Source organism: Macadamia integrifolia, unplaced genomic scaffold (assembly GCF_013358625.1).
Source record: "Macadamia integrifolia cultivar HAES 741 unplaced genomic scaffold, SCU_Mint_v3 scaffold275, whole genome shotgun sequence".
In the NCBI taxonomy this organism is placed as follows: Eukaryota; Viridiplantae; Streptophyta; class Magnoliopsida; order Proteales; family Proteaceae; genus Macadamia; species Macadamia integrifolia.
This window is the reverse complement of record NW_024868933.1, coordinates 221,813-237,673: the sequence shown is the minus strand read 5'-3', so window position 1 is coordinate 237,673 and position 15,861 is coordinate 221,813. Positions and strand designations below refer to the sequence as shown.

General features: G+C 40.1%; 1 protein-coding gene across 1 annotated transcript in view; it reads left to right on the top strand.

The window, feature by feature from the left end:
- LOC122067175 (DExH-box ATP-dependent RNA helicase DExH7, chloroplastic-like) overlaps positions 1–15,861 on the top strand; it is a gene marked incomplete at its 5' end in the record, with an annotated part of 80,754 nt that overhangs the window by 22,590 nt on the left and 42,303 nt on the right. The window contains 2 exons of the mRNA XM_042631019.1: positions 5,877–5,959; positions 6,076–6,259. Coding sequence (XP_042486953.1) covers positions 5,877–5,959; positions 6,076–6,259 — 267 coding nt within the window. The remainder of the gene's footprint in view (positions 1–5,876; positions 5,960–6,075; positions 6,260–15,861) is intronic.

The following is a 15,861-nucleotide window of genomic DNA, read 5'->3' as shown; positions in this document are numbered from 1 at the left end:
TAGGAGGTGGGAGCTTGAGCTGTAAGGGCGCTGCAAGCAAATGAGCTGACGATGTGGCGTGGTCCTAGCTAGGCCTGAGAGGCCTAGCATGAGAGAGGACAGAGAGAGATGCAGAGGGATCAGAGGGGCTGGCCTGATCTCCAACAAGATGGAGGGTTTCAGAGAGCATAACAATAGATGGGGGTGTGAGAAGCTAAGGAGTGACAGAGGTAGAAGCCGAAGGTGTCATGACATGGCTTAGCCTTGGTTCCGAAGACCTAGCAGGAGGAAAGACTAAAAGAGATGGGGGGAGTGGGGATAAGGTTGGGCATAGGAGCCCGCTGGGGAGCCAAAGGGATGGCAGTAGAACCCCCAAATAGAAGGCGAGGAGTTTAGGAGCAAGGTTCGGGTAAGGAAGACGGGTTTGAGGGTAGAGAGGTTGGGTTTCAATGGTTGGCCAAGTGGGTTGGATGGGTTGGAGAGACTGAGAGAAGATAGTGGGTCAGAGGATGGGTAGTGGAAGGCCAAGAAGTGGGATGGGCCGGGGAGGGGTTGGAATGGTCAAGGGAGATTGGTGGGCCTGGGCCAAGTCACAAGTGGAAGGAGAGATGGAGCCCTGGCCTAAGGAGAGGTGGGCCTGGGCAAAGGATTGATGGGCTTGGGATAGGTTAGGAAAGTTTCTAGAAGTGAAGGGTAGAGAGGTAATTCCACAGGAGGAAAAGGTGGGGTAAAAGAAGGGGAAGGCTCGAGGGATTCAGCGAAATAGGGAAGGCTTGCAGGCAAAGGCGGTGGAAGGACTGCAGTCTGCAGGTTCATTATTAAGAGGTAAGGAATCTGGACCTCCAGTCGAAGCGGGATGAGAAGGCGAAGAGGATGAGGAAAGTGGGCTGCAAGCAGAGGTAGGCAACAAAGAGTGGCAGTAGCCGACCATGGCATGGATGGAGTGCATAGCAGCAGCACTGTTAGATTACAGAGGGCGAGAGGGATTATTGACTTTCTTGAAGGTGATTGACCGATGGTCCAAGGGAGGGACCACCAGGTAAGGAGGAACGATCGTAGCTGTGGGGAGAAGCCAATGGACGAGATCCACGGTGACGAAAATTTCTACTCCACCTGCAGCCACGGGTAGGTGGACGAAACAAGTAAGGTGTTGCAGGGAGGAGGGTAAAGAGAGGAAGGTTGATGGAGGGTGGGGGCCATAGGAGGTTCAGATGGCAGAGAAGTAGATGAAGGATGATTGGCAAGAGGGGGGATGGGCGGCTCCCTGTTGGTAGGATAATCCATAACCTCGTCTAGCGCAAGCGGCTTTAGCTTAGAGCAAGACAAGGTGGAATGTCCGAAGCATTTTCAGGTGGAGGAATCCAATTGTAAATGATTTCTTGGTGGATAGATCCACCTTTATCATCCATAATAAGAACCGAAGTGGGGGGAGGGGATTCAGCCAATACGTCCACTCAAATTCTGGCGAACGAGTTGCTTTACATCCTCGTTCTGATGTCTGTGAAGAGTGGTTTACCCACTGCAGAGCCGATGATACTTAGGCCGAGTTGGCACCAGAAATGAAGCGGGATATTTGAGGAGAGAGATCCATAGCGGGATGGAGTTGTAATCCAACTTGTGTAGCTGCATATGTTGCTCTCATTACCGAAGAAATTTTAGCTTGTTTCCTACTTGCCATGGGCCACCTTCAACAGCCTTGAGCATATCAGATTCAGCAGCAAAGTTGAAAAGGAATACTCCGTTTACCTTGGCATTTCCATTGTTTACTAAGAGAGATTTTCACTATCGGAAAAGGGGGATGGCCACCCAGAAAGTGTCCAGCCAGACATTAGTGCCATTTAGAGATTTCGTCCTTGACGGAGGAAGTAAGGTATTCACCAATATTTTTGTCACCAAGGAGGAAGGGGGAGATGAAGAGGAGGGAGGGTTCATCTTTAGAATAAGGAGCAAAGGGGTCGAAGAGGGAGGTCCTCTATTTTGGAGAGGGGGGAAAGGGAGCAGTTAGGCAAGGGAAAGAGGATGGGAAGGAGGAAGATGGAGCAGAAGTGGGAGACGGGGGGTGGAGGTTGAGGAGGAGCGATGCAAGAGGTGGCCATGGCCACCAGGAGGGGAAGGAGGGGTCAGGTTATTTCACGGGGGAGGAGGAAGGGGGACAAGAGGGCCAAAGCCAAGTATTTGTTAAGCCTAGAGTAAAGAAGCTTGTTTTACACCATCATAAGATGAGGTTTGAAAAGAATACATTTTTATTTGTTGTTCCACAAAATGGATTTGAAGTTGTCTCCAAGCAAAGCTCTCAGTGGATCAAATACTGTAATAAACAAATTGAATTCATCAAAAGGTTGCCAAAAAAAGGAAGATATATTCCTACATTTACCAGCAAATATGTAATAGTTCTTGACGGAGTTGTATTTTTTTTTTAGATGAATAAATAATTCATTACCAAGAGGAGAAGAATATCCAAGGGGGGAAAAGGGGGGGAGGGAAGGCTTAAGTGAACAAGGAAAAGCCATCCCAGGGGGAATCAACAACAGAACAATGACAAAACATCACGATCCAGGGGACAACAAAGGGGGTGGGAAGAAAGCCATAAATCCATCAAGTGGTGGGGATGAGATCAACCTACAGGTTCCAAGAAGCAATGATGTGGGTGTTTCTAAGGGAATTGAGAACAAGATGGGCATGGAGTCCTTGGATTTTGGAAGAAATATCAAAGTAGATAGCTTTCCAAATCTTATCCGAAGAGCGAGATCTAGGGGTCCATCTACGAATGTTATGCTCCATCTAGAGTTGGTTAATAGTTACACAAAAAGCCAACTTACCGACAGTGTCACAAATGGAAGTTCCATAGAAGGACATATCTATCCAGATCCGTTCCTTACCAAAAGGGTGAATGGATCTCCTAGCTGGCCAGCACTTGGAAATGACAGATTTCCAGATAAGGGAAAAGAGGCAAGAGAAGAAGAAATGGGGGATATTTTCCATACCCAAGGGACAGAGGCAGCATGAAGGGTTGGCGGAGATATGGCGGTGAATGAGGAAGGATTGGGTAGCGAGACAATTGGATAGGCATCGCCATAAAGTGAAGCTAGGGTGGGGAATATGGCCTTAAAACAGACCAACTTATGCCACGGGAACGCCAAGGTAGAGTTTCGAATAAAGGACCAAGCTGAGGCTGAGGAGAAGATCCCATTGGAGGAGGGGAGCCAATTGCATTTATCTTTTCTTCCTCTATGGCCAGGGGGAAGAGGAGGGAGGGAGGTCCAGAGATCAAGGAGAGGGGGGGGGGAGAGGAGGGAGGGGACCATCCACTAGGAGAAACGATAGAGGAGACAAAAGTATTGGTAAGCAGACCAGAAGAGTAGATAAGTTTGGGAGATATCAGATGAGATAGGATGCCCGAAGGATGCCAGGGGTCCTTCCAAAGAGAGGTGGTCCGCCCATTGCCAATGGAAAAGGAAATGGCCTAGAGGGCAATGGGCCTATGATCGACGATCTTTCTCTAAATCCAGTAGGCATCATAAAAGGAAGGGGCCGTCCAACGAGAGTTATGTTTAAGCAACCCTGAGAGGATCCAATCGACCCAAATGCTTTTATGCTTGGACACAATTTTCCAGATGAGCTTGAGGACTCCCACAGAATTGACATCTTTAATTCTTCTAATCCCTAATCCTCTGTATTTTGGAAGGCAAACCTTCTTCCAACTCAGAAGTCGAAGGAATTTGGAGGATTCAGAGCCCTTCCAAAGGAAGAAGCATATGAGTCCTTCAATAGACTTATTCACAGAGGTAGGGAGGATAAAGGTACCAGACCAATAGAGGTACATCAATTAGAGGACCGACCTGATTAAGGTAAGTCGACCGGCAAAAGAGAGGAGTTTGCCTTTCCAGAGTTGGAGCTTTTTCTTGAGAAGATCAAGCAAGGGGGTGCAATGGTGGGAAGAAAGCCTAGAGGAAATGAGAGGGAGACTCAAGTATTTAACAAGCAAGGAACCTGACGGAACTCCCGAGATTTCAGAAAGGGTGTCTTGGGCATCAGGGGGGATACCGGAAAGGGAGATATTGAATTTGAGGAGGTTGATGTTGAAGCTCGAAAGTGTTTCAAAGGAGAGGAGAGTGGTCATGATAGTGGTAATGGAGAGAGGATCAGCCTTTGAGAAGATCATGATGTCATTGGCAAAAGCCAAATGAGAGGAGAAGAGATTTGCATTTAGGGATGGGGGAAATGAGATGGAGGTCGGTGGCAGATTGGATGGAGCAAGAAAGGACTTCCAAGGAAAAGGAGAAGAGAAGAGGAGAAAGGGGTCATCCTTGGCGGATACTACGCCCTGAGGGAAAGTAACTAGTCGGGCTACCATTCACTAAGACAGAGAAGCGAGGGGAGGAGATGCAAGAGCGGATCCAATGAACAAAAGAGTTCGGAAAGGACATTTGGAGCAGAACATTAGATATGAAGTCCCAACTAATTGTGTCAAACGTTTTATGGATGTCGATCTTGAGGAGGGCAGCCGGAGTGTGGGACTTGCGGTTGAAACTGCAAACAATCTCATGACAGAGAATAATGTTATCCGAAATGCTCTTACCCACGATAAAGGCAGATTGGTTGGGACTAACAAGGGAGTCAATGACTTCATGGATCTGATTGGCAAGGATTTTAGCAAGAATTTGTAGAGTAGATTACAGAGAGAAATGGGTCTGAAGTCATTCATGGAAACTGCACCTTACTTTTTAGGGATGAAACAATGGAAAGTGTGGTTGATTCCTCCAATTTGGTTAGGGTTGTCGAAGAAACTACGGACCTCAAGAATGAGGTCATTACGGAGTTGTTTAATTTAGGTAGATCTCTATTTGTTATCAAGATTTAAAGTACTGGTACCAGGCATCATCATATCGGAAGAAGGATTTTAAGATAAGCATTGTATGTATCGGAGGGACAAGATAAGCTAAAGATGTGCATGGCAATGATAAACAAAACTCATAAAAATGCTTACAATACATACAAAATACAGTTTTGAATCATAAAACCGTATAAATAAACAATATGATAAATATATCATGTATAAAAAAGGAAAACAAAGTACAATGAGAAAAGTGCATTCAATTGATTATATATAAAGGATGAGGATATGTACTAATACCAATAGAGAGGTGATTGGTAACAATCGGTAACAAAGGATGCCTGGGCATCACCTAGACACCTATGCTTACAAGGACTTTTAGTAAGTGTTTTGCATCACGGGTCGTGCTCTGCAGTTCATAAAAGACATATTGATGGGTATCGACCATGTATTGACTGTATCATGTCATTATGGTCAAGTTGTTGAGGTGTACGTTGACGCTGCCCTTCCCTAACATTTCGAGCTTGTAAGTGGAATGGTAGCGAACACAAGTATCATATCCATACCTTAAAGATACGATACATATCTGCTGATACAAACCGGTACAATATGATACTTTGATCCTTGCTCATTTTACCTTGTATATGGCTAAAATACATTTAAAGTATTATTCTGTATATATTCATTGATTTTTGTCAGTTTCTTAAGAGTCTCCCTGTGTATCATATTTGTATGGAGTTGCGTCTTTTACAAGTGACTTCCTGGTTCTCTCCTTTACTCAGTAAAATCCTCCTCTTCCATCTGATCCATATTTAGCACCATCTCAAGAGCCGTTACAAGTGTAATGAATACCACGTCTCTTTGTGACTCTTGTTTTACCAAAGTCTTACGAGAGGGAATTTACCTTCATGCATTTCTCTATGGCTGTTGATTGTGAATAGAATGGTAAATTTTGGTTATAGTTCATAGGCTAATTTTTTTTTTCCTTTCACAGTAGCCAAGGTCTTTATCCCGATTGGAGAACTCATTCAATTTGAAATTCATTGGTTCCTTTTCATGACAGGGTGATTTTCTGCTTATAGTTTTGAAGAATCTGATTGAGAAGCGATCAGCTCTTGGCTCGCCAAAATTAAAAGTTATTCTTATGTATGGTCTCACTTACAATTCTTTTATTTATTTTTATTCTGTAGTTGTATATTCTGAGTTTCTGACATCTCATGCACTTTGATTTTTGGAATCTAATTCATGTTTATGATGTTTAGGTCTGCCACTGTTGATTCAGATTTGTTTGCAAGATATTTTGGAAACTGCCCGGTGATCACAGCAGAAGGGCGTACACATCCTGTGTCAACATGCTTCCTCGAGGATCTTTATGAAAATCTCAACTACGCTCTTGCATCAGATTCTCCAGCTTCTGTAAAATTCATTACATCCACTAAAGAGAAGGTCCGTTCACAGTATCCTCATATTTCTTGTGCTGTTAGATGTGTTGGCTACTTTTGATTGGCTTCATCTTTGTATATTTGGTACCATTCTTAATAATTTTTTGTGTGTAATAGTTTTTTTTGGGGACCATTTAGGTTTCAATCTGCACTTAGTGAGGTTATAAATTCCCTTTTGATGAATCTGTTGATATCTTGATGATCATATTGTATCCAAATTATTTTGATTCTTCAGATGTTTGAAAGCTATTCATCCAGAGCTAGACTTATTTGATGTACCTCAGCAAAGAATGCCATTGATACAGAGTTATTCTAAGATACCGTGACAACGGGTGCTTCTGCACTTAAAAACATAGTTTATATTTGTATTAATCATTGCATTGTCCAGTTTTAGTGGCAATTGAAGAGCAGTAACTCAGTGGTTCTCCATATTAAGTTAGCAATGTACTTAAAGGCTAACTTTTTATGGGCTTAAATTATTAGTTATATGATGAAAGGAAACCTGTTACTAAGTTTGAAAATATTGTTTTAACAATTTCTTATAAAGTTCCTTGTTTTCAAAATTTTCCATTTCTTGTCATCAGATTTACTTTTCTGTATTTTTATTTCTCTAAGAGATCCTTACATTTGCGAACTCAGCCTTATTCCAACTTAATGGGGCTGGCTACATGGAAAACAAATGGAAGGGGAAAGTGAGAATTAAAGGAAAAGTGAGAGAAAATAGCACAACACCAGCAAGTCAGGAAAGTCTAAGCTAAATGGGGTTGGCTACGAGGGTCTTTGCCCTCCGAACAGCTCTACGTGGATCTTGGCCCCCAAATGGCTCTATTCAGAGGTCATATTTGGGACAAGCCCTAGACTATGCATATCATTTCTCACCACTTTTCTTATGGTCAATTTAGGCCTGCCCCTAGCTCTTTTAACTCTTTCAATCTGAATCAGATGATTCAGATCACTCCTTTTCTTTATTTTTTATGAATAAATAAATTAGTGCCAAGGGAGAAAGAATATACAAGGGGGGAAAAGAGGGGGGTGGAGAATCACAAGCTACAAAGCACAAGGTAGGGGGCCTAGGACCACACAAAGAGGATACATCAATGGGGGGTGGGGAGATAATAGAGAGAGGGAGACCCCAGGACACAACAATGAGCTTGTTCCTTCGAGTGTCGGTGATGGATCTATGGAGAAGGCATCCATGCTTGGAGCTAACATCGAAGTAGATAGTGTTCAAAATCTTATCGAAAGAGCGAGAGTTGGAAGCCCATCTACACAGATTGTGCACCATCCACATATGACTGATCGTAGCACAAAAGGCGAGCTTCCCAGCTGTATCACAGATATAGGGCCCACGAAGGTCATGTCAACCCAAATCCATTCTCTACACAACGGGAGGATAGGTCTGCGGGAAGATGGTGGAAGAGAAGGGCCAGGAGAAGAAAAGATGGTCAACATCTTCAGTACCATTCCAGTAGAGGCAATAGGCATAGGAGGCCTAGATGTTCCGATGGAGGAGAAAAGACTGCGTGGATAAGCAGTTGGAGAGGATGTGCCACGTAGTGAAGCTGTGGTGGGAATGTGGCCTTTAAACTAGATGATGTTTCTCCAGGGAGTGAGAGGGGCTTTGAATCTGATGAGGTCCTAAGAAAAAGCCGAGGAAAACCTCCCCAAGATGGATGGGGTCAAAACAATAAGGTCATCCCTTCTCTATGGCCTGGGGGAATGGGGGGAAGGGAGGCCCAAATCACTTCTTACTGGGGCATCCCTAGGCAGCCGTTGAACATGTCCATACCACCTCAGATGGCTTTCTGAAAGCTTATGATTAATTAGGGAAACTCCCAAATTGGCTCTAATATGTTCATTACTTACCTTATCTTTCATAGTTTTCCCACAAATTCATTTTAACATCTTCATCTTTGCTACACATAGCTTATCTATACGACACTCCTTAACTGTCCAACATTCTACCCCATATATCATAACCAGTCGTACAACAATCCTATAGAATTTTCCTTCAACCTTTAAAGGAAACTGTCGGTCGCACAACACTCTTGGCAAACCTCTCCACTTCATCCATCCCATGTTAACTCTTTGTGAAACCTCTTCCTTTATGTCACCATATCATTATCCATTATAGTGTGACTAAAGTTATTTCTCATATACTCTGTCTTCAATTAACTCATCTTAAAATCTATTGTTTCTAAGAGATCTTTCCACCCTTTTTCTTAGTCACACTGGAACTGGAATTCTCTTTTTTTTTGTCATTCAGTTGGTTGTCCTCATTTCCTCTATATTGTGTAGGGTTGCAACTAGGGTGTTGGTGTTGGGCCAATAATAAGCTTTAGCCTTAACCTTCTACTTTTGGTTATTGGGAGTCCGTACCTTCTGGTTTTCGAGATTATCAAGTGCAATATAATTCGTTGCAAATCGTGTTGTTGTGGGCCTAAGTCACCTTTTGTGTACATCCTCATCAATCCAAGCACCCATTGTGATTATAAATGAACTTGGTGATCATCTTGGCATCAGAAACCACCTTATGCACTTTGGACATTTCCCCAATGTCTTTGTACATTAAATCAATACAGTGGGCTGCACAAGGTGTCCAATATAGGGTGGGGTACTTAAACATAAGCAAGATACCGATCTTTTTGAAATTTGCGGCATTATCGGTCACAATCTGGATGACATTCTCTGGACCTATCTCTATCACAACTTGATCCATTAACCTGAACAAATACATTACGGCCTTGATATCTTCAGATGCGTTGAAAGACTTGTGGAAGATTATTTTCCTGTCGCAACATATGAGGAAGTTAATGATGGACAACCTCATCGGTCCATTCCACCCATCACCTATGATGGTCACTTGATATTCAGGCCACTTATATTTTAACTCTTCAATATACTCATCCACCTCTTTCACAGTAACATTTAAGTAAGGCCAACAATATCATAAGGTGTGGGTGGTTTACATTTTCCCCACATGCTTGAATCTCCTTAACCATAGGCTTGAAGTATGGATCTTTGGTTTTGTGGGGTTGGAATTATGGAACTGTGGAACTGCCTGGAGTTTGCTTTCCCAATATTTTTGCTTAATGTTTTAGGCTGAAAAAGCTCTCTTCAATCCTTTATTGGCCTTCATCCTTCTCTCTGTAGGGTGCATGACTCATTTCTTGAATATTTGAGCTCCTTTTCTCCTTACCCTTACCACTTTTTGTAAATTTGTCAAACATGCCCTTCACTCTAGGTACTCTACTAAGGTCAACAAGATCCTTGCCCTTACCCTTATGGCCTTACATATTCTTGGATGACAGGAGGAGCCAGCACCTTGATCAACAATAACTGGGCCACCACGGACTGGTCTTACAGATTGACTGTCATGACCCAAACCCAGATACAGGTAAGAGTACGACCCTCACGGGCATTGATCAAATGACAATAACATTTATAAAAATAAAAAACAAGCATATTAGAACTCGTAAAAATTCAAGTTTCAACAAAATAAAACAACTAATCATAAATAATATATCCCAAACAATACCTACTGGTGGCAATCTCAGGTGCGTTCCCAAAATTTAAATTCAAAATCCATATTATTAGAGTTTACCTCTTAATGTCATCACTAAACCCCTTCAAGAAAATAGAAGCAAAAACAAATAAAGAAGTCTTCAATTCGCCTTCGAATTCCGCTCCAAGCATACCTTCATCTCAATTATCTATGATGTTAAAATAATGAAATAAGCTCAACAACTCAATAGGGGGAAAATAGTAAGAGCACAACACAGGGCAAACAATCAAACAAAAAGAACTGTTAAAACAAGCAATTTTAGTTTCTCAAACCACACTTCTAATAAAATATGATTATTTAAAAATATACCCCTTTTCATCACACTTTAGCCGGCACTAAGGGAATAAGCTACCACCGCCCATAGTATGAGAGGGAAACTCGGCCCCCATGATCACACAATCACACTGTTGTCACCACTCTGTGACTAAATATACATCACTGTGCACGGTGGGTATAAGTCCCGCAGCTCAACGGCACACCCCTCTCTGGTCCGTTACGGAGCATTCTATTTACCCTCAACACACTTTCTCTTTCCACACTTTCACAAAATCACATTTCATAAAAACACTTTCTTTAAGAACACAAACATGTGAAAACACAAGTAAAATCTCCATATAAGAATCAACATCAATACACATCATACCATAATAGTCATCTTCATCAAATGTCAATCACCCCCATAAACTCATGTCACACATAAACACAATTCAAATAAGCATAAGTTAACACATATCAACGATACAAGCATACTAAACATCACGTCATATAATTAAACCACACACTTGTGTAATCTCACTATAATCCACTTACCTCAGCCTGCATGTCTCCTACTTCCATCCTCTGAGCTATGAATGCTCAAGTCAATCACAACCTGCAATTAATTACATCTCCCATTAATCTTCTAGTTCAAAACTGATTCAAATACCTCACTTTCTCCTCAAAACTCAACCCAAAAAGTCAACCCTTCCAGATGGAGGTCAAACTCTGGGAATCAATCCCCTCGACACGTATTTCACCCTTCTGAAGATGAGAATGATCAGTTGAGTGATCTAGGAGTAATTAGAAAAACTATAATTTCAATGTATAACTTTCAGATTTCAATAAATCTGAAATAACTCTCAATCCTTTGGACAAATGGTCCCCAAATTCGGATTGAAACTTCCCTTAGGACAGCTTTACTAACCCCAAATGTATACCCAAAAGTTAACGGTTGGATTTATAGTAATTAGGGAATACAAGTTCAGGTCTCTCAATTTCCCCAATTTCATGGGTTTTTACGTAACATGCAAATCGACAATCAGATTCTCTCCATGAGTGGGTCGATTCCCACTCTATGGTAGGGGAACCTATGGTAAAATTAGAATCAATTACGAAGAAATTCAAAGATCAAGATTTGGACAAGAATAGACACTCTTATGGATCCAACCAAGAATTGATGTTAGGGACCTTCCCCAAATTAGAATCGATTACCCCTCTTAGGCAGCCCAGAAAATCCCACAAATCTTGGCCATATTTGGGTCCCAAGAAAAGAATATTAGATTTGGTCCTTATGTAAAGAATCCCCACACATATTGATGAGTCCGATATTGAGTTCTAGAAAGAATATTAGATTTGGGTCACATGGGTCTCAAGTAAAAATCCCATATAAAGAATCTTTATACGATTAGTTTGATCGTGTCCCTAGGAAAACCCTAACCCTAAAACAAAACCCGAAAACAATTAGGGTCCCACGAAAAGCCTTAAATTATTTGGTGACGAGTCCAACTGGAACATTAATAAATAAGACCAGATTTGATTTGGGTCCCAAAATAAGAAACCAACAACTATTTGGAATTAAGGATAACAACTCATTTCAAAAATCATCCTTTGAAACCAAGAAACTGATTGGAATTAGTGACAATAACCCAATTCAAGAATCAACACCAAGAACTTTGTAGGTACTATAATAGGGTAGTAACCTATTCAAGAAACTAATAATAAAATTAAACAAATAAATGTTAACCATTGGGAGGAAGAATTAGTGCCTTAAGTGAGCAAAGTAAAGTAGTAAAGTAGGCACAATTTTCCCCTTCCACGATCCACTCTCTCTCTCTCACGACTCTTTCTTTTTTCCCTCTCTCTCTCTCTCTCTCTCCCCTCTCTTACGGATATCTCTTTTCCCTTCTTTTTCTCTCTCCTCTCATGTATCTCACTCTTTTCCCCTCTTTTCCTCTCTCTCCTACTCTCCCACGGATCTCTCTTCTCCCCACTCTCACAATTTTTCTAAATGGGGTGGGGTCCACAACAATTTAAAAGGAAAGAATCTTTTTAAATAAAAGAAAAAGGATCTAATTAAATAAAACCCCCTTCCTACTAACAAGAGTTGAACCTACGACCTCTGGATAGGCATGGTACTAACTACTAAGCTAACTCATTAAGTCATTAAATAAAGCCTGACTTTAAATATTTAAGCAAGCTTGTAAATAACGTAAAAGAGATATCTATTTCCAAAATTTGGGGCATGACATTGACTTCTTCTCAACTACTCTCTCTATTATTTTTCTTTTACTTCCTCTATTGGCACATGCATCACCTGTGCAAATTTTTGTTCTTCATCCTCTCCCTCCATATCAGATCCTTCATAATCCTTAGGATCCCTTAGATTCTCAACCAACCTATCATCATCTTCAACCAAGGTTTAAGATCTCACTCTCACCCCCGATCTCGCTAATCCAGAAAAAGGAGATTTGGCGAGATCTCGTCGAGATCATGTAACATTAGTAAATGGTCCTCCAGCTCTCGCTCCTTGGACATTTGGAAAGCCATATACTTTGATGTTACTTCCAAAATCCAATCCCTTCACCCTCATCCTATCCATAGCTCCCCTAGGAATAGGCATATCATTACCTCATGGAACTTACAGATTGACACCATCCCTCATTCTTAATGCCCCCCCATCTTTTCTATATCCCACGAGTCCGCTGATCCAATTTGTGGATTTAGCTTTGTTTGTATTTTGATGCTTTGCTTCCCCTTGGACTGGCTTTGCTTTGGCTTTTACCCTCCCCCCCCCCCCCCTTTTTTACCTTGCCATGCATCTCATCTTGCTATTTTGGAAAAAAGAGATATTAGCGACATCTTGACGGCGAGATCTTAAACCATGTCTTCAACAGCCTATTTCACTTTATGTCTACTTCTCCGTAACTGCTTTCCCATTGCTTAGCTTTTTTCATAAGGGCATTTTGTACCCTTGGCAACATTAGAAACCCTCTTGCCAGGTGTTGTTTATGCTTGGTAATTCCACCTCCAAGGTTCCAAGGTGGATGGCATCACAGTAGTTGCACTTTATCTTCAACCTATTACTCCCTTTCTTAGCTGAATCCATCCAATGTCCCTAGTCCCTCCTTTATGCGGAATCTTCTTAGAAAGGTACATAATGAAACATAACATAAATATATCAATATCAATGTGTATGATGTATTTTAATAATTATCAAAGCTTGTTGAACTAATTTAAAATCATTTAGTTAATAAACTGCAATTTTTTAGAAAATAAAATTTGACATAATGTAGAACAATGATAGAAAGTGGTTCAATCAGAAGATTCAAAACTTGGTGTTGGATTTAGTAAATTATTGGTTTTTTTTATAAACCTAGAATAAGCTGATTTTTTCTCATGAAAAAAAAATAATATGTATATTGTATTTTTCGTAATTTTTAATCAAATTTTGAAATTATTAAAAATAAAAATGCTTTCTTTTAAGAAAAATCATATTTTTTTTTCTTTTTTTTGGGGATATTGTAGATATTATTTCTATACAACATATAAAATATTCATACATTTTGGATAAATAACTTGTAATAAATCTAAGAAAATTAGAAAATGTTTGAAAACCTTCACTTTTTTGGGAGAAACTTTGAATTTAAGTTCAAATCATGTTTTTCTTTAGATTCATGGTCACATAATACTTTTATATCATAAATTCATGTTCTAGAAACAAAAACCATGGATAATAAACAATATTTGAAAAAAAAAAGAGGGTTTATGAAGAACTTACCCAAAAAAGTGATATTTTCTTCAAATTATTGAGTTTGAGGCTTGAATCCTTGCTTCACACAACTTGAATCACCATTTTGTTGTTGTTTTGGCCAATATATCGAATCCCCAACTTGATTTTGTATTTTGTTAGGGAGAAGAGATTACAAGCAAGGAAGGAACAATTCTGCCCAAGCAAAAATCATCTTCTCCACAAATAAGAGCATTTTTGGCCATTCTTTTAAGTGTGTATATACCTATCGGTATGTATCGATTGATACTTACCGATACTCTATGATACGTACGGATACACTAAGGAAAAGAAAGATTCGTGGGGATTTTTACACATCGGTACGGTGCATATTGATACTCAAATTTTTTTAAAATTATGTCAAAATTATCACTCAACCTCAATCCCCATAAAATATCTGAGGACACTTAAGTCCTTCATCTGAAAGTTCTATTGTAAAAAAGATTTAACTGCATCTATGCTGGAAGAATCATTACCATAATTAATAATGTCATTAACAATTTTACATATACAACCAGTACTGCCACCATGGAATTTCAACTACGAACAAACATTGAATGATCAGAGTAACATTGGGCAAATCCACATCGAGTAACAACCATGCTGAATTTATCAAACCATCAGGCTCTATAGATTGCTTTAGACCATAAATTGCTTTATGATATTTGCAAACTTTACTAGCACTCTCCCCCTGAGCAACATACCTAGGAGTTTACTCTATATATACCTCCTTAAATAAATTGCCAATAAAAAGAAAAAATTGATGCTGAGCTAATATAACAACCGATTAAGATTACGGATAAAGGAAATCAGCAAACAAACAAAATTTATCGAGCAACAAGTGAAACATCTCAAATTAATCTACATTAGAAGTCTGGGTGCACCCTTTTACCACCATTTAGGAGAAGACCCTCAGTGACCTAGAGATGGCTGACCGAGAGTGATATGGAGTTGAGAGAGAGAGAGAGGCTAGGATTCAGATCCCTGCTCTGATACCATGTTTATTTGAGGGGAATGCTTGGTCCAGCAATGTGACAGCCCCACTTTATTTATAATAAATGACATACAAGTACGGGTACTTAATGCCCCTATGGACAGATTTTTCTTGATAACCATAGTACACCCATATTACAACACATAAAATTATCTCATATTTGATGGCTATCCTTAGTGATATTGCAACGGATGTATTGCGCCACTTGACCTTACACCTTTGATTAAGAAGATTAACCTCAACTCAACTCAGCCCTATCCTAACTAAATGGGGTCGGCTACCTGGATCCTTTCTCTCCAATCAGCTCCGTATATTATTTTCTTGTCTTAGGCAAGTTTCAATAAATCTCTCCATAATTTCATAGTATGACTCATAAGTTTTGTGCCTCTATTGCTTTAACTTTGAATATCACATTTATTTTTATAAATTGGAACCATAATGCTTCGCCTTCATTCATCCAATTTTCTTTTTAGTGCACAATCTTATTAAATTATCTTAGTAAGCTAAGATAAACCACAGATTCCTAAGCTCTTCCACACTTTTATAGTAATTCCATTTGGACCCGATGCCTTACCTATATTCGTCCTTCTTAAAGCTTCTTTTACGTCAGGGACCTTAATTTTTCATATATATATATATATATATATCTGTGACATGTGGTATCTTGATGTTATTGCCACATTCCAGGATACTTTTACCTGAAATGTCACTATTTAGTAAGCAGTAGAAATCGTTTCTCTAGTTCTCTTTAATGTCCTCATCCCATTTTAGTACTTTTTCATCTTTTCTTTTAATGCATCTGTCATGGTTGAAATCTCTGCTCTCACTTCCCTCATTGTGGCTGTTTTATAGCTAGGTTTTTCCCCTTCCTTTGTGCTCAAATTTTTATAAAGATCCTCATACTTTTTTGCCTTTGCTTTTACCACAATCTTCTTGGCTTCATTTCTAGCAAATTAATACCTTTTTTAAATCCTCTTCATCCTTAGTCCTTTGCCATGTCTT